We start from the raw sequence: 18,773 nt of genomic DNA, 5'->3' as shown, positions 1-18,773 counted from the left end.
GTGCAGGGCTCACGTGGTGAGTGCTCACCAAACCTGCCCCACGCTGCTTTTCATGTGTCCACTCCGACATAATTTTTCACATGTTGGAAATACAGATGATTTTAGCCCGGGTCCATCTGGTTTCCCAAATAACCTGTCTACTTGATAAATAACATAAATTAAATTAGACAAGACAAACAAATAGTTTTTTTTCTCTCCCCCTTTCAGTCTCTTGGCAAAAAAGGGAAAGAAAACATAATTCAGTGAGTGCCTTGAGCCCCGAGGAGCAGCGCGGCGGCAGGAGCTGGGATTATAAACGTGTCTGCAATGTCAACCTGCACCACACACCCAAGGCCGCTCCTCCCTCTGCTTTTAAGCCCCTTTTTTTAATTTCTTCATTATCATTTGGGTTCCTAAAGGCTCATTCTCTCTGCAAACTCGGCAGGTAACAGTACATGTTAGCAGCACTGCGGTGCTGTCAAGGATCAGCAGCTCGGATCCCAAAGGCTTTATTCCTCCTGTTCCCTGCAGGGAAAAGGGAAACTGAGGCACAGAGGTGTTGTTATTAGAGCTGCCCAACTCGGGTGAAAACCCACATCCTGCCAGGCTGCAGCCACTTCTGCACCAAACAAAACCAAAAACAAACATCACTGATCCCGACTTGCAGCTGTAACTGCTCGGAGTTATCCCAAGGTACAATTAGAGGGGAAAGCAGGGAGGGGAGCAGAAGCAGCTCTTCCTTCAGCCCAGGACAGCCCTGCAGACACCACTTCACAGAAGCATTTAGGATGGAAAAGACCTCTGGGATCATTGAGTCCAACCTTTGACCAGCTCCAGCTCAGGCTGAGCCACAGCACTGCCCAGGGCTGGGCACAGGACCCTCATCCTGCTCTGCCCAGTCATTCCCTCCTTCCCAGCTCACTCCTGGCACTTCCAGCAGCAAGAGGGAGGATTTTTCTCCCTGTTAACACAGCGGCCTCATGTCAGTGCCAGGAGGGGGAAGCTGAATCGATACCTGAAAATGAGAAGGCAAAGCTGAGTCAATGTGCCAGACAGGAGCAGGGGGAGCCCTGGAAAAGCCAGAGGGAGGAGATGGGTTGGGAGCAGGGCAGGACAGGGGTGGGAACACAGGTAAGGGCCAGGGCCAGACCCACAGCTCTGGGGATGGAGTCTGGCACAAGGAGCAGCAGCAGCATCTCAGCACGAGGCTCAACCCTCCTGCTGTTGAGATTCCAGCTCCCACAGAACGTGTCCCTGGCCTCCTACCACTGCTCCCCTTCCATGGAATGTGCTCCCAGGCAAGGAATCTATCTTAAAGGGAAAATTCTGAAGGGAAAACAAAATAAAAGCCAGAATTAGGGCCAGCATGTGCTGAAGAGAGGCGAGGAAGCCACTAGGACTCAGCCAACCCTCTAAAGGTGCTCTTCAAGCTTCCACTCTCTAATGCAAAAAGGGAGCAGTTTCAGGTCTCTATAAATGTAATCCTTCCCAATGCCAGAGCATGGACAACTGCAAGAATTTCCCCTGGAGTCCAGACACAGTTTAAGCTTTAGTGATTCTGCCTTCCCCTTTTGCCAGAGGAAGCACATTCTCTTGCTGCTCTCTAGTGGCAAAATTCAGAGAAAATGCCCAGTTTTGCAGCTTGGAATAATTTTATCCAATAAATCTGTGCTGAATTAGTACAACTTACTGATCAGAGAAACATCATGACAGGGAATTAAGAGGATGTTCAGAAATCATCTTTCAGTCACACTGTTCTTCAGGAAACTTCTGATAATGAAGGAGGAAAGCTTATTTCTCTTCCTTTAAACCTCCAATCCCAAATCCAGGTAACACTAATTACTAGAATTGCTGGGATGAGCTGAAACAGGCACTCCTCAAGCCCAGGATAAAGGAAGTTTTGTCTAGCAACTAAAAAACCTAAAACTATTGAAGCAAGAAAAAAGCAACATATTCTTCAGGCCAAGAATTTTATGCAAACCCAAGTGGAGGACCTGGGGAGTTGAGAATTCACACTCCAATAAACACAGGAGGTTGTTTTTGTTGTGTTCCAATATTATTGCAGCTGTTCCTAGTGAAGGGCTTATAGTGTGGCTACAAAAGCAATGAAAATAAAGAGACAGACAAAAATAATGGGGGAAAAAACCCCAACACATATATATATATACACAACTGAGTGAAATCCTGTAAATTAATTCCAACTGCCTCCAAAATTAAAACCACATTTTATTGTAAACTTGCACTTCAATTAGTACCATAATTCTTTATAAACATAATATACAATAAAACATTTTACACACAGCACACCAGGTGTGTGCTCACGATGGTACAAAATTTACAGCCCAGACACTTCTCTGACATGTTGGCACCTCAAGAATGTGACATCCAGTCCCAGAGATGTTCAGTCTCACAGAGCAGGACCCTGTGGCACCATTATCTGCTCTCCAACATGTTCAGCATGTGACCAGAAACATCAGGAATGCTGGATACTCTGGCTCAAGTTTCTCTCACACTATTTAGAATAGTTGTGAATGATGGTTCCTTCTTAATTCCCTCATCCTAGACCAGCCCTTTCCTTTCTGGCTGCTCAGAAATGGATGGTTTCCCCTGGATGAGTGCAGCTTCCATGAAAACAACGGAATGGATAATTTAAGACAGTCTGAAGTTGGGCAAACCAAACCAGCCAACTCTCCCCATCAAAGCAAATAAAAATCCCACATACCTCCTCTCCCACGTTACTCACATCCTTCCCTCTCCACACACACACATTCATCTGCATGTTTAAGGATATCAACAGTAATAAAAACTTGGAAAGAAACCCTTCTCATACTGGGACAGTTTTTTCCAAAGTAAACATTTCAGAGATAAATTAGAGCTTCTTAAAAGCTGAAGCTTAATAAATGCTCAACGTTAGAGAAAACAAGACACTGGAGGAAGGCACAGCTAAAACTTTGTGCTGCAGGTGTAAACAACAGTGTCCTGCCACAGCCAGCACAGCTGCCTTCTCTCCCAGAGCTGCAGAAATCCCTCCTTTCTTGTGCTTTCAGCTAAATGAGGCATTTCTGTGTCATCCCTGTCACACAAATGGCATTTCCAGGTGGAACTGATACCACTGCAACACCTGTGAGGGCAGCCCTAACAGCAGGGTCAGGTTCCTTAATGCTTGGGAAAGACCAGGTCAGCATTTCATTCCAAGCCAGGAATGGATTCTGTGCTCCCATCTGCCACAGAGAAGAAACAAAGGGGAACGCACAAAACCAGTGCCTGGAAACCACTGGAACCCGTGAAGGAGGTGGCAGCAGTTTGTTTCCCTGCCTGGTGACTGTTGGCAGATTGGCTGAGCAACCTGCAGCTGGCAAAGAGGAGACATGGCTTCTGGCCCTGAACAGGAATATTCAGCTCTCCAAGAACTGGAAGATGCTTCGGCTCTGAGTGGTTTCCTCTGTGCTCTCCACCCTGGGCCGCTTGGCCAGCGATGTCACCACTGCAGAAGGGCCTCTCTTCTTCACCTAAGGGGAGTAAAATACATTAAGATACACAAAGTCTTCCCAAAAGATTGAATTCTCAGTTATGAGATGATTATCTGGTGTGACAGCAATGCTCTGAACTGCTTGGCAGAGTTCAGTGCCTGTGTGTTCAAATAATCTACACAACTGGCAGCACCTGCCACCCACATCTTTACCTGAGGTTTTGATTTCTCTTTTGCCTCTTCACTCTTCTCTGGGGAAAGCGTATGAAAGACAAAATTCCTTGAATTTCGAGGGGCATTTGGATTCAGATCTGACATTGCTGCCAGTTTCTGAAGGACAGCTTTAGGTCTCTTCAAGAGAGACCCATTTTTTATCTGAAGGACAAAGAAAAGCTGTGTTAAACCACTCACAGGAACAAGACAGGCTGTTTAGCAAGTTACTCTTCATAGTAAAACTACTCCCTACTCAAATGTTACTACAATACAAAGCAGGAGTGCCCAGAATGCAGGGGCAGCTGACTTGGCTGTGTTGGGAAATGCCATTTTTCAGGATCATTACCCACCTGGCTGTCACTGGCAGGTCTGAATGCTTCAAAGGGGTTCCTGGGTAACAGGGCAGTGTCCTGTGCCACCACTGCTGGGCTGGCTGGCAGAGACACACAAAGAGTTCAGACATTGACCTTTCCTTCTCTTTATTTGCTTGTCACTTCAATAAAATTCAAGCTCACCTTTCTTCTGCAGGGACTTGGCAGTCACTTTTTTTGCTAGCTTCATGAATTCACTGTCTTCACCAATTTCTTCCTCTTCCTCCTCCTGCTCTTTGTTTTTTTCCTTCTGTAACAGAGAAAATTGAAAAAAAAATTCCTATTAAGAATCAACATTTCATTCAGTATTTTAAGTAGACCAAGTACTTTCTTAATGTAGATTAATATATTATTTATTTACTTTCTACTGTAAGAGTTCATTACGATTTCTTAGATACTTTATCATCCTTGTTCTATTAATGAACAGCATCACATTCAGCTGAGAAATCTGACCAAATCCTGAAGTTTAACTTGAGGAACAAACAGCTTCCCATCCAGCAATGACAGAGACTGAGCAAGCCTCTCTGGCAGCTCAGCAGTACCTGCTCACGAAGCCACTGCTCTCGCTCGAATCGCTCCTTCCTCCACTTCACTTCTGTCTCATCAAACTGCTCGTTGTCCTCATCATTATCTGAGTCTCCCTGGAACAAGTCCATCTGTGAGGCAAAATCTAGGCAAAGAAAACAAGATAGTTATCTATCCATTTAAAAAATGCAGGCTAGTAAGAAAACAAAAAACACCCCAAACATAAACAAAACAAAAAAACTCCCAAGCAAACAAACAGAACAAAAATCTCAAACCAAACAAAAACCCAGAAACACCCCCCTGATTTATCCCTGAAATGCTTTGTTTAGGACCACTAAGGATTCCTGAGTGCTGTCCCATGTCCAGACACACTCTGCCCCCCTCTCCCAGCTCTGGATCCCAGCTCACCAATGTTTTTCCAGCGGAACCTCCTGGTCCTGCCCGGGCCGTCGCTGTGCAGGTCCCCGTCGGGCAGGTACCTCTCCTGGTACAGGCGGAGCTGGCGCTTGTCGTCATCCAGCATGGCCTTCCTGCAGCACAGGGCACAGGGAGAGCTTAAGCCAGGGGATACCCCACAGCCAAGACCTCACACACACTGCTGGCACTGGCACTGACATGTGCAGTTTATGTATTTGGTTTCCTAATTCCACTTCACTGGGCAGCTCCTCGTCGATCAGCTCCTCCTCATACTCGTTCAGGTCCTCGCCGTCGTACTCATCCTCGCTTCCCACGTCACTCCCCGACAGCTCTGCCTCCTCTTCCATGAAATCCCGCAGTTTTCTGGAAAAGGATGTTAAAGGAGTTTGGTTTGGGTGCACAGTAATCATCACACAAATCTTCAGGAAGCAAGACTGATCCTTTGACATAAAATTTAACACATTTCCTAAGGATGTATCAGTTTCTCCTGCAATTTTTGGAAAGACCAAGCCTTGAGTTCTTGCCCATTCACACACACAGCCTGTCAACATGCAGCACCCCAAAGTATTGTCATCCACCAGATTCCTTACCAGAGGTGATGGGAGGAACCACCAACCAGAGCTTTTACTTACTAGAACAAATAAGATCTAAGACACGAGGAGTGAGAACAATTCTCTTGCACCCTATTTCTTGGTTAAAAAAAAAGTTGCATTGCTTTCATTGTGGCCTTTTGATTTTCATTTATAATGAGAATTGTAATCAAAATTATCTACAACCCACCAGCAACACAGCTGAACTCACACAATGTGACAGCACCAGAGCAAAAAACCAGAGCCATATGAAAAACCAGACCATATAAACATCAGCTACTAATGCTGGAGAGGGAATAATTACAAATCACATTTCTAGTGCTATTAGTATTCTATTCTCTGGTAAATAATTTACAAAAAGAGATGTTCTTACAGTTTTTTCTTCAAGCCCTGTCTATGTCTCAGCACTGCTTCCTCTTCGTCACTCGTTTCTGCTTCTTCAGTAGCACTGTCTCCATCTTTTTCATCCTGTCAAAGAGAAAATTTTCAGAAATAAAGGAATTTTTGGCAGTGGATTGCTTTGTAATGAGATTCTTCTGTTCTCAATTAACAAACAGACTAAAACACCAGAGGTTTTTCAGAGGATTTGCTATGCTGACACATTATCCAGTGTGTCATAATATTGAGGAGATGTTTTGAATGATCCCAGACTTCGCTCTTAAAAGTGTCTCAGTAGCTTGGTATGGAAGTTGTGATACTTTGCATTGATGGATATATTAAAAAAAATAGGAAAATAAATGGAATTATCTTAGTCAGGAGCTGTAGCAGCTGCCTGGCTCCATCAGTCCCCACCTCTTCACTTGCAAAGGCATCTTCGTCTGTTAAGAGCTGAAAACCATCAAGTTCTTCTTGTTCCTCCTCCTCTTCCTCTTCCCTGGGGGAAAAGTAAATGGGAAAAATGCACATTTTCAGGCTTTGCAGCAAATCAAGGCAAAATTTCCACCACCATCCAGCTGGTGTCAGGCAATTCCCTCAGTTACAGTCTCCCACCAGCATTTAGCTTTAAATGCCCCAGATCCCCATTACTGTCCATGTTTTAACACCTCAGGCCTTTAATTGCAGAGACCATGGGACAAGTATTAATTTCCAGGTGTGTTCCCCTCTAAAACTCCTCTTGCATCCCCCTAACAGTCCCACTTGTATGGCTGCCTGACAAGAGGCTTAACACCTTTCAATTTAGTCAATAAAAAACTCCAAGTGTCCAACTTACACTTGATTACAGCAGTTTGGTGACAGCCCAGAACAGACCTCAAAAGTCACACTTTTAACCATTTTTTCTCAGTTTAATGCAAGTTCTTCAATGTTTCTCTCACTACCACTGAAGTCACAGTAGCTGTGGGAAACAGTTTATGCTGCCAATTTAGAGAGTGACTGCTGAGCAATTTGCAATATTCCTCCCCTTCAGCTCCAAAACAAACCACACTTTTACTGACAGCAAATTGATGTCAAACAAGAAAACACGTTAACAGTGAAACAAGACAAGTGCCAGAAAAAGCTTCTGGAAATTTTAGGAGAGCCATGCTAACCTGTCTGTGGGAAAGGAGCCTGAACAGAGCTCCAGAGCCTCTGCCATTGGATCTTCCATGTCACTGTCTTTTTCTGCCTTGGAAGACACCGAAGAAGCCCATGTGGGAGAACCTGCTACAGAAAGCAGTAAGATGGCAACTTATTTCTACTCTTAAAGTGTCAGAGAACTTCCCAGAAACAACAGCGTGCAAGCTCCCAACAAAGATGAAATTCCACACGTGGCACCAGTGCCCAGACCTGAGGGTACCCCAGCAAAAAGCTTCTAAATGAAGCAACCAGCAAAGCTGAAAAGAGAATTCAGGACATACTCTGAGACACGAATTTTCCTGAACAAAGATTGAGCAGTTCTTCCATGTTCTGCTTTTTGCTGCTGCTGGGGTTTGGCACATGCTCAGCTTGGCTGCTGAACTGTCCAGAGCACAGGTCCAGCAACTCATCCATGTTGGCATCCATGGCATTCTCATCCATGCTTGCCAGAGGCAGCTGATGCTTGGAGGACTGGTATTTATTCCTGTGTTGTCCAACATTCAAGAACCTGAAAGAAAGGCTGGGGTTAGAAAAATCTTGCTGAATGGTACATCCTGTTTATACTAAGGGGCACAAAACACCATCCTTTACACCCATCACTTACCCATCTGCATCAAGCAGCTGGCTCTGAGTGTCATCTTCCAGGGAAAATTGAAACCGAGACTCTCCAGCCCCTGGAAACAAACTCTTGGGCTCAGGAGAGGCATTATACAGGTCCTGGGAATCTTCTATGGGAAGGGAGGGCTCAGATGTCTTTCCTGAGCTCTATTCAAAGGAAAATGAAAATATCTAAGTTGTTTTGCAAACCTAAATTCAAAAGCAAGAACGGAATAAAACAATTAAGTTATTTTAAAGGATTAAGACTACGCAGGAGTCAAGTCTGTCCACACTGCTCCAATAAATTACAGGAGTTCACTGACATCAGGTGTTGTGCAGCCCATGTAAATACACTTAGAAACCATATTTATGATGTACATATTTTAGATATAAACCCCAGATTATAGCACCTTTGATGCTTTAGAATATAAGTTTTTATAATGACATTTTAACTATTCCAATGTGGGCACATTGTAACCTCCAGGGACAGTTTGCTCCTCTGAAATCTTACTCTTCCCAAAGCATTTCCCTGGTTTATTTCTTTGATAGCTCTGACCAGCAGGATAAAATACATTTATTCCCCACCCACTGTGTTCATATAAGACAGTGAGGCTGAGAACCTCACCTTGGAAGCAGAGCTGATGAAGCTTGTTTTGAAGAAGCCTGGGGAGGGTGACCTGAACCCTCCTGCTGCAGGGAAGAAGGTCCCTCCCCGGGAGGCCTGTTTGTTACAGGGCTGGTAGGACGGGATCATGGAGCCAATGAACTCAAAGCTGCTGTTGTGGCTGTTGTCCTTTGCCAGTGTTGGCAGAGAAAATGAATCATCATCCTCTGGAAATAAAAAAAAAAATACAGTGCTTAACTTCTTTTTTTGTGTGTGTGACCCAGCAGAACCTCAACACAACATTTTGCAATGCTGACACCTTGCTAAAAATTTATTATTTTGTGGTCAGATTGGATTTCTTTCTTCTCAGAGGATGCATGTTACACTTTTTGTATGGAATTTCATATTATTGATTCCTGATATTTCATATTTCTTCCAGTGTTATTTTGAACTTTATTTTCCTCTAGTTTTTTCAGGCCCTCCAATTTTTTTCATCAATCTAAAGTTTTATAATCATGCTGTATAACTGCACAGGTGATAACAGAAATACTGAGTACCAATCTCAAATTTAAACTTCTACTTGTGCCAAGTGAAAAAAATGCTAGTTAGGACAATAATTCTACTTTACCTAACTTGGTAGAGCCTTTATCTGCAGCTTCTTCCATTTCCAGTTTCTCATCAGGAAGAGAATACCTGCAATTCATTAAATAAAAGGTATTTGCTAATAAATTCAGGATGAGTTGCAAAACAAACAAGGTAGCAAACAAAAATTCCTATAAAAGGCTCTTCAAATAAAAACATCTACATGTAATCAAATTTAAAATTGCTCAGTCACCGTTTTTAAGGCTATTTACCCCATTTTTGAGGAGCTGTCCTTAAAAAGCATCAATGTAGACTCTGTTGAAGGATGTTTTAGAACAGAATCACAGTGCTCAGATTTCTCCAGCTTTTCTCCATCAACTGATTCTTTGTCCGTTTCTTTATCACCATCTTCAACGTGTTTCTCTTCTGTATCTTCATTATCTTCCTCTGCTTCATCAAGCAGAAATTCTGACTCCTAAAAAACACCCCCAAATATGGCACAGAGATGGTGATTATTGCCATGGCAAACCCTACCCCAGGTCAGGCAGGTGACCTGCTTGGCCCTGCCAGGAACGAGCCAAGGGTATGTAAAAAGAGAAAGGAGTATCAGAATCTTTTATACACTTATATTTGATTTTAATAGTGTTTAGATAAGTAAAGAAAATACTAATAAATAAAGTTTCAACAAACCCTGAAAGTGACAACCACAGCTATTTTTTAGCTTCTAGGAATCTCCCTAATTAACAGCGTACAGAAGTCACGTTGCACTGGGGAGAGGAAGCGGAACAGAGAAGCTGATGAGGTTATGGAAAAGTGCTGCATACAGACCTCGTGGTCACCTTCTTCCTCTTCCTCAGACTCATCTGTCATCTCTTCCTCCTCCTCCTCCTCCTCCTCCTCCTCCAGCATCTCCTCGTTATCCAGTTTGAACAGCGCCTGCCGCTTCTGCCGCTCCTCGGTCCTGCGGAGCTTCATGGCCTCCTGCAGCTTGGCCTTCAGGGCCTGCAGCTTCTCCCCTGGGCAGGAATGGAACAAGGGAATGGTTGGAGCTGGAAGGGACCATAAAGACCACCCAGTTCCACCCCTCTGCCATGGGCAGGGACACCTTCCACTAGCCCAGGTTGCTCCAAGCCCCGTCCAACCCGGCCTTGGGCACTTCCAGGGATGGGGCAGCCACAGCTTCTCATGGAAGCATGAAAAATGCAAGGAACCAGTTGCAGAGATCTGACTGAGGCTGTTCTACACTGGCCACTGCTATTTAAGAGGTCTACCAGGATTTATTTTTTTAAAGACAGAGAGGGACCATAGTCATCTCAGAGATGAAGATCCCTTCACCTGTATTTCCAAGGGCAGAGCTGGGAAACAGAGAATGAGAGAGAAGAATAAAGACCAAGTGTTTTCCAATTCAATCTTCATCACTCCTCCCCCACCAACCTGGCTTTGTGTGGGCCATTTCCTCCAGGCTCTCTGCAGCCAACACTGCTGGCACCACATCTGCTCTCAGTTCCTCCTTCCCCTCAGATGTTGTCTCCTTACGGATGATGTTCATGGTTACGGCCCGTTCTGGTTTGGATTTTGTTGTTCTGAGAGTGTGCTTCAAGAAACGTGCCTTCAGGGCTTCTAGTTCTTTAAAGGCATATTAAATTAAATCAGTTTGATAGCATTTAAAAGCATCGAGCACTGAAAGCTGTAGCAAGAGTAGGTCCTGAGATTTATTTTTTTCCTAAAGGTAGTTTAAAAATTAAATCTTTAATACTAAAATATTTGCAAAGCCATTCTATTTACTACTACTAAAGCATTAGAGGATATTTTTGCTGTAATTTGTATTTTATTGATATTAGCTAATATTGGATTACCTTACCAGTGACTACCATTTATCCACAAGACCTCACTTCCAGCCCAGCCTCCCAGACACCAGGCAATTCCAAATTTCTATTAACACATCTCAAAGAATCCACAGGAGTAAGTGAACGTGCCTGACTGTTCTATCACCTAAATACTTCTCAGAGATTTTCCAGCTAAAGTCAGGTCAATGCTGCTCAAGATTACAACACAAGTGATACCTTTGTTTGAATCAGCCTCATCGAGGTTTATGAAGGATTCGTTGTCAGAGCAGATTCTTGGTTTGATGGACAGGTCTATTCCCAGCTCTCGAAGTTTATCCAGCTTGGATTTCCTCACTTTTTCAGGCTGTGCCACCAATCCAGGCCCTGCCTGGTGACTGTTGGTTTCACCTGGTACATCTGGTGCTGTTTGGCCTCTTTGCTCCAGGGCATCTCCAGCTGCTGGAGGAGTTTCACTCTCCTTTTGCTCACCACTGTCAGTGCTCAGGAGGTTGGAGAGCTGCTGCTCCTCTGTGTTATCACCAGCTGTCACAGTCCCAGCTGCACAGGAACCCTCATTATCCTGCCTGGGCTGCTCAGCACAGTCCTCTGGCAAGTTCTTCCCCACAGCAGCAAGAGGCTCATTCACAGCAGCATCAACATCTCTGCCAAGGCTCCTTTCTGGTTCAGCAGCTGCTGATTGATCACCTTCCACTGGCCCCTCTTTGCAATCCCTGCTCAAGTTCCCAGTGGCTGCAGATTCCTCATTCAGGGGCAGCTGGTATTTTGAGGACCTAACGAAGGCAGAAAGAAATGTATCATCCATGGCTGGTGTGAAAGGGAGCAGAGGGTGAAAACAAACCCAGAGAGAAAGAAACCATTTTCCACTTATTGCCATCAATGTGCAGGAAGAGGTGAAGGACAGAAATCTGGAAAACCATTTGGAGAACAGAAGGAAGTGCAAAGGCTTTGTACTAGTTCCATTATCACAGTACCAAATTCCTGAGGGATTCTGTGATTACTGTAGCTTCAGTATTTTACTACTCATTACTCAAATAAACCCCACCAAAACATTGGGGTCCAGCCTAAACCCCATTAAAGCAACTTTGCAAGAGCAAGTTCATTCATCTTAGTTACTCCTGGGCTCTGATTACTCCAACAGTAGCACTGTGCCACGACTGCAGCAGTGCTTTATGCCAACAGTGACATTCTCCAAACGGCCAGGTGTTCAAGGAATTCAAGGAGCCTAACAAAGCCTGGTTATCCTTAAAAGCAAAGCTGGGAGACCCTTGAAACTTCTGAAAAAAAACCCAGGAGGAAGGTTTAAGTCCTTACTTGAGCAAGGCCATGGCATTTCCTTGGCAGGCTGGTCGAGGTCTGCGCTTGTAGAAGTCGTGGATGGTTTTTGTCTCAGGCACATGGTATGGGAGAGACACGGATGATTCTGCCAAAGAAAGGAGGGGAGAGAAAACTCAAAACATCCAAGACATTTATTTGATAACAAGTATCTTTGTTTTCATTAGTTACAAAAATACCTTTAACAGCATGGAGCACCCTTCAACCCTCAGTAACTCCTGTCAGGTCAAAGAAGGCTCGAACCTTCTGGGTAAACCCTTTCAATTTCTCCCCTGAATTTCTGAACAGTTTATACCCCTCTACACACCAAGAATTAAAGTTTTACCTCTAATAAGTCGTTGGGTCTCACTGTGCAGTTGTTTAATGGCCTCTTTACTTAACCTTGCTGCCTTCCGCTCCTTAGGGGAAGAAAAGAAAGGCTTCTGAAGTCAGGAAACAAAACATGGGGCTCTCTTTCTACTTCTTAAATACCTTACTTTTCCCTTCAAACAGAAAGGAGTCAGAATAAAGCAGCTACTTTGAAAAAAAAAATAAATTAAAAATAGCAAGCCAACAAAACCATTGGACACTGTGCATACATTTGTGTCACAAAAAACAATGCAGAGCTTTAAAAAGAATACCAGCTCACCTTCCTCATTGGTTCCTTTAGTACAGGCTCCTCATCCTCCTCATCAAATACATGTTTGTAGCCTTCACCCTCCAAAAAACGTTCCTTGTTCTACAGGGCATAAGAAGAGACTCAGTTATTTATCTTGATACAAAGGCACTACCAAGGGCAAACCAGTGAAAAATAACTGTACAGAACCACCACTGGTCAGCAAAACCACCACAAATCCCACATAATGGCAGATTTCCAAAGGTCCTGCCCCAGTGTGATCTTTATAACTTGCCAGGACAACATCCTTCCATCTTTAGGAACAAAAACCAAAAGACTGTTCTCCTCTCTGCCACAGTGATACGACTCCACCATGGTCAAAGAGAGTTTCAGTACCTGCTCATGTGCAAATTCCTCACTTAAAACCAATAATCATGGAATGGTTTGGGCTGGAAATGTCCTTAATGCCCATCCAGTCAACCCCCAGCCATGGGCAGGGACACCTCCCACCAGCCCAGGTTGCTCCAAGCCCTGTCCAACCTGGCCTTGGACACTTCCAGGGATGGGGCAGCCACAGCTTCTCTGGGCAACCTGTGCCAGGGCCTCCTCACCCTCACAGAGAAGGATTTCTTCCCACTATCCCACCTAACCCTGCCCTCTGGCAGTTTGAAAGAGAGTATATTTACAATAATCTTGTATCATAATCAACTGTTACCTTGTGCTTTTTCACTTTGTTTTTCACTGCTGCTCGTATGGATTCCAGGGACTCCTCATCCTCAGGGGGGTGATCATCCTCCTCTTCTAAGCCATTATCAAAGAGCTCTTTGTCATCCAGAAGACATCCACTGTCATTGAAGGGAAACCTCTCACCACCATCCACCTGCTTCCAGAAGAGTGAAGTATTTGTGTGATTCATTTCAGAAGGTCCCTTTGGTTCTTTGCCACTAATTTAAGATGACATTAAATCCTCGAGCGTTAGATGCAGATTAAACTGCAAATTTAATCTAATTTGATTTAATCTGCAAATTCTGCAGATCAGACTTGTCTGGTGCTCTGTGGATCCCTGTGGATCCCACACCTGCTGCAGGAATGTGGACAGCACAACACTGAAGCACTGGAACAGAACAACCACAAGCAACAATAAATTGAACTTAGCTGAGAAAATATCTGAGATTTTGTGCCAAAAAACCCACCTCTGTCCCAGGCTTCTTTTCTTTTTTCAGCTGTTTAAGGACCTCCATTCTTTTTTCCTTCTCCTTCCTTCTTCTTGATTTCCCTACAGTTTTTCTTTCTGCCTCCTCTTCAACATCGTGTTTGTGTTTCCTGTAATTTCTCCCAGATTTTAGAGGTCTCTCCTCTCCTAGTTCACCCTGAGCCAAGCCAGGCATCCTGGCTGTTTCCAGGTTTTCAGTCTGTAGCTGGTCACCAGTGTCACTGTCCTCACTGTCCAGCAGAGCCTGGCGAATCCGACTGCATTTCTTGGTCCTCTGGGCAGCAACGTTCTCCTTTCCCTCCCCGTTTTCCTCGTCTCCACCCAGAGTCTCCTCCTGCAGGGACGAGTCTCTCTCCTCTCCATCTTCACTCTCACTGTCCTGGAGCACCTTCTTGCTTTTTCCTTTCTTACATACAAAAATCTCTTCCTCTGAATCTGACGAAATACATGGAAATGAAACAGGGAAATCCCACCAGTTAATTAACAAGCAGTCAGAGTTCCATCTCTTAAATTTCACAGGTGTCACCATCTACATCAAATCAGCTTGAACTCAACTTTTCAAAACCCACTTCTCCCCGTGGTGCAGCATTTAATTAAACCCAAAGTGATGTTAAAGGTTTTTAACCTATTAAAAAAAAAAAGGCAAAGTTGAAAATCCTTCACTGATGGTGACTTGCCTTGAAAGAGTAATAAAACCCCAGAGATTAAGTAAAAGTACAGGGGTCAAACAAATCATAAAAGAAAGGGAATAAGCAATTAAGGCGCTCACATCCCATTCATTATTTTCCTTTCTGTACCTCAAAAAATGCTTTTCAGAGATTTACAGATGCCTGAGCAACAAAAAGGAGTTTGGATTCCTGCAGGCCAAGCAACGGCAAGTTCCTAGAAAGGCATTTATGAAACAAAGAAAAAAAAGCAGCGTTGTAGGGAAAAGCAGTTTCTGGGAAGGTTACAGACCTCTGTCCTGGCCTGTCTCACAGCTGCCCTGGCCACTGTCAGAGTCGCTGTCCAGGGCCTTCTGCAAGTCGGGGTTCAAATCTGCCAACGGCAACTACAAAGCAAAACACAATTGATCTCGTCATGGCAAATATTGGTTATGTGGTTTGACTCCGAACTCATTTCAAAACCTGGCCAACCTCACACACAAAGGAATGCACACCCATTACCGTGTTGTATTTTAACTATTGGCATCTACACGTTTACTGATTTAACTATTGGTATCTACACGTTTACTGATATTTATTAATGGCATTTACCATATTTACCAACGCACATGGCTATTTACAAAAGGGGAGGTGACACTACGTCAGCTTTTTCTAGAACTTAAAGACGAGTTTGCGCAGAAGAATAACAGACTCCACACGGGGCGATGGGATTTTATTCAGACACGATATTTCATTATTCGCTGATTTTCCCCCAAAGCCCTCGGCCCGGGCCCCTCCCGTCATGCACCGCGCCTGTGGGGACAGGCCGCGCGCGGCGCTCCCGGCGTGCCCCGCGGCCGGAAGGGCGGGCGCGGGGCACGCCGGGAGTTGTAGCCCGCGAGGAGCAGCAAGCCCAGTGGCGGCGTGGGACCGAGGCCGGCGGACAGGAATGGCTATAGCCACCAGTCCCCATACCTGTACCGCCACTGGCACCGGCACCGCTACCGCAACCTCCTCGCTGCCCCTCTGCCAGAGGAGCCGCGAGGCCGCAGGCAGCCGCCAGCAGCCGCCCGTCCGTGCAGAGCGGAGGGGAACGGCAGCACTCACCTCGGCAAGGCCCGCCGCTGTCGCCGCTCCCGGTGCAGCCGCCATGTCCCGCCCGCGCTCCCGCCGCCCAGGAACCGCTTCGAGCCTTCGCGCGCTGCCTTGGCCCCGCCCCGCGCCCTGGGACAGCCAATGGCCGCGCGGAACGCCCCGGCAGCCCCGCCCCTCACAGCGCTATTGGGCGGGTTTCCCGCGTAGCCCCGCCCCCTCGTCCGGGACTAATCGCTGCTCGTGCTGCGAGTGCGCCCGCGCTCTGTGGCGCCGCCTGGCGGCGGGGGCGCTGCCCGCGCGTGGGACCCGTGAGGGGCCGTGAGGGGCCGTGAGGGGCCGTGAGGGGCCGTGAGGGGCCGTGAGGGCAGTTACTGACGTTGTGGGACGGGGGGGGAAGCATTTCAAATTTCACATCGTATCTGTGGGTTAAACGGAGCCTATGTCCCTTTTTTTTACCTCTATTGCCTAAAAGTGGCGCTTAAAAGAAACTTCTGAGGCTCAATTTGTGAGTTTCAGAAGCCAGGCATTCCACAGCACGACGGGTGCCCTGGGAATCATTTCACCAAAGTGCACACCGAGGTACGTTCACTACAGCGTATATGTTAGCATGGCATGATGATTCACTGTTCATTCTCCACATTCCTCTTACATATTCATGACATTTCCCAACGCAGATATGCATGTCCTTACAAGGCTTCTGAGGGTCTTCATCAGGGGCCTTAGTGGTCATCTCTGTCTGAAGCCTCCCCCAGGTTCTAAGTGACTGCTTTGTAAACTTCTTTAAGACAATGCACGTGGCTAAAAAGTAACCGGGTGTTGCCTTGCTGGCTGCAGTGTGCTCACGGATATTAGATACACACAGCTGTAAGTGCCGGCACTGTCCCATTTATGGAATAAAAGATATCCATCTTCCACTGGTGTGTGGACAGCCGCGCTCTGGGCCAACCCCATCAAGGCTTTCGTGAAGGCTCGAACCTGTTGGGTGAATCCTTTCAATTTCTCCCTTGAATTTCTCAATAGTTTATACCCCTCTGCATACAGAGAATTTAAGTTTTGCCTCTAATAAGTGATTGGTCTCACCGTGTAGTTGTATGATGGCTTCTTTTCTTAACCTTGCAGCTTTCCGCTCATTAGGGGAAGAGCCACAGTTTTGTGAGGGCCAAGGAGCAGATGAACTGACCTACCTTCCCATGAAGCCAACAAGCCTGAGAATGGAGGAAGTGAGAAAATCAAATATCCATGAAACCCACCACAACCACCACAATTCTGCTTTCCTGTAGCTGCTGCAGGAGCTACAGTAATTAATTTAATAATTAGTGTTTAGTAACAGGGGACAGATGCTGGCTCTGCACAAAAACACCTCCTCAAAGCTGTGCTCTCATTGCTGCGTCAGGAATAGTTCAGAGTCAGCTGACAAGAATAAGGTGGCAAAAAGATTGGCCACAAGCCTTATTAGGTAAATTCTGCTCCCAACTTCTTACTCATACCTGGCACACAGAGGCAACGGAACAGGTAAATGTTTGCCATTAAGGAGGTTCTGAACTAACCACAGACTTTCAGCACTGCATAAAGCACCATATTAAGACATTCATACTTTAAAAACTGGCTTATGAATCTATTTTTTATTAAACAACATACTCCTTCCCCAGCTTGTAGCAGGTGAGGTGTTTAGAAGCAAATATTCAGAACAAATCCTGTCATAACTATGGCCTGTCATTCCCAAATCCAGTCTTGCTCCTGGAAATGTGGCTGTTTTCAATATAAGGGTGGGTTAACCTGTAGAAATGAGGTTCTGACCACTCTGGCAGTCAGGATGTCTCAATATGTATGGAATATTTATCAAGTTAATTGAATTTATAATACTTTAAATATAGACTTTGCTTGTCATACTCAGCATCTTACAGGACTGAACCTTTGTATTGCAGATTTTCTTGAGGTAGAGATTATGTCTTTGGTGGGTTTTTTTAAGTACTATTTGTGTAGCCCTACATACATGTGTTTTATACATAGATATGCTGAACAGTAGCATGGAAATGTTGCCAGACACCACGGGGTTTGTTACTGGTCTTGTAAAACTGGTGTTTCCCTCAAGTGCTCATCAGCTGCTCTCAGGGAGAATCCCAGATCTATATGAGAGTCTCAGATTTCATTTCATTTTAAAATAGGTTTTTGATGTTTCAACTTGGAAAACATCAACCCTGCAGGTTATAAAAGGCAAATAAAGTGGACTCGGCATTTATTATTTATGAAATGTTTTGACTTCTGACCTCCTGGTGAGTCAGCAGAGGGTTGTTGGCTGAACAGAACCCGGGGGGTGCACAAGGGAGCAGCTCCCTGAAACAGTGCGAGCTGCTTAGAGAGGCCAGGAGTCCCCAGCCCTTTATTTAAGGGCACTTGGCTGCAGATGTTGGCTTTCAGAAAAGTACAAATGTATTGTCTTTGAGCCCAGTGCCTCGGCGGGGCTGGGGATCCTCTGTGCTGACAGGGAGTGACAGGCACGGGGGCCATGGGGAGGTGACCTCCAGGAGCTGTGGGGCACAGGCGGGTCCCAGGCAGGTCACCTGCAGCAGGTGGCACAGGAGCACGTCCAGGTGGGTTTGGGATGTCTCCAGAGAGGGAGACTCCCTGGACAGATGGTCTGCCCTCCATGGAAAGAAGTTCTGCCTCATGCTGAGGTGGAACTTGTTGTGTTTTAGTTTATGGCCACTGCTCCTCGTCCTGTTGCTGCACAAAGGAAAAGAGCTTTTGCAGAGGTGCCCAGCAACAGGACGAGGAGCAGTGGCCATAAACTCAAAACGTGAGGAAGAACTTTTTTCCACGGAGGATGGAGAGCCCCGGAACAGCTGCCCAGGGAGCGCGCGGAGCCTCCCTCCTGGAGACATCCCAACCCCAGCTGGTTCCTGTGCCACCTGCTCCAGGTGACCCTGCCTTGGCAGGGGGGGCGGACTGGCTGACACCCCCAGAGGTCCCTTCGGACCGCCCCAAATATCCCGGGATTCCGGGATTCCGACCGTTGCGGCGGCGGGGCCGCGCGCGCGGCGACCCCGCGCCCGCGGGCGCCCCCACGCCGCGCGCGCGGCGCCGGGGCGCGGGGAGGGGCCTCTCCCTCCTCCTCCTCCTCCTCCTCCTCCTCCTCCTCCTCCTCC

At 46.0% G+C, this 18,773-nt stretch overlaps 2 protein-coding genes across 6 annotated transcripts in view; one reads left to right on the top strand and one right to left on the bottom strand.

The window, feature by feature from the left end:
• Nucleotides 1–2,187: 2,187 nt before the first annotated feature.
• CLSPN (claspin) lies at nt 2,188–15,698 on the bottom strand. Of its 5 annotated transcripts, none has more exons than XM_027661102.1 (25): nt 15,640–15,698; nt 14,846–14,939; nt 13,869–14,323; nt 13,391–13,558; nt 12,709–12,798; nt 12,406–12,478; nt 12,060–12,168; nt 10,965–11,518; nt 10,336–10,527; nt 9,730–9,917; nt 9,174–9,376; nt 8,948–9,012; nt 8,341–8,546; nt 7,723–7,883; nt 7,400–7,626; nt 7,091–7,205; nt 6,357–6,438; nt 5,938–6,032; nt 5,173–5,337; nt 4,966–5,087; nt 4,575–4,702; nt 4,177–4,282; nt 4,012–4,094; nt 3,662–3,823; nt 2,188–3,488 (listed from the first exon to the last, which is right to left on the bottom strand). In XM_027661102.1, the coding sequence occupies exons 1-25, from the start codon at nt 15,682–15,684 to the stop codon at nt 3,375–3,377; spliced, it is 4,002 nt and encodes a 1,333-aa protein (XP_027516903.1). In that variant the 5' UTR covers nt 15,685–15,698; the 3' UTR covers nt 2,188–3,374. The 5 variants fall into 5 exon arrangements, with proteins under 5 accessions (XP_027516903.1, XP_027516905.1, XP_027516904.1 ...); XM_027661104.1 differs by having other exon boundaries at nt 7,091–7,202; XM_027661103.1 differs by having other exon boundaries at nt 13,391–13,555.
• Nucleotides 15,699–16,155: 457 nt separating this feature from the next.
• LOC113955521 (protein argonaute-4) overlaps nt 16,156–18,773 on the top strand; it is a 17,632-nt gene continuing 15,014 nt past the window's right edge. The window contains exons 1-2 of the mRNA XM_027661109.1: nt 16,156–16,206; nt 16,747–17,139. The gene's annotated coding sequence lies outside the window, so the exon portion shown is untranslated. The remainder of the gene's footprint in view (nt 16,207–16,746; nt 17,140–18,773) is intronic.

The sequence above is a fragment of the Corapipo altera genome, unplaced genomic scaffold, assembly GCF_003945725.1.
Source record: "Corapipo altera isolate COAL_440 unplaced genomic scaffold, ASM394572v1 201, whole genome shotgun sequence".
NCBI lineage: Eukaryota > Metazoa > Chordata > Aves > Passeriformes > Pipridae > Corapipo > Corapipo altera.
Note: the sequence above shows the minus strand (reverse complement) of the source record. Positions and strands in the feature narration are given on the sequence as shown.

Bases quoted from the DNA above. Each gene is read 5' to 3' on its own strand.
- CLSPN (XM_027661102.1), bottom strand. From the start codon at position 15,684: ATGGCGGCTGCACCGGGAGCGGCGACAGCGGCGGGCCTTGCCGAG. The intron at 9,377-9,729 runs GTCTGTATGCAG...GGTGTTTTTTAG, and splicing joins AGGAAGAAGGTGACCACGAG to GAGTCAGAATTTCTGCTTGA. The intron at 9,013-9,173 runs GTAAATAGCCTT...AATGAATTGCAG, and splicing joins GACAGCTCCTCAAAAATGGG to GTATTCTCTTCCTGATGAGA.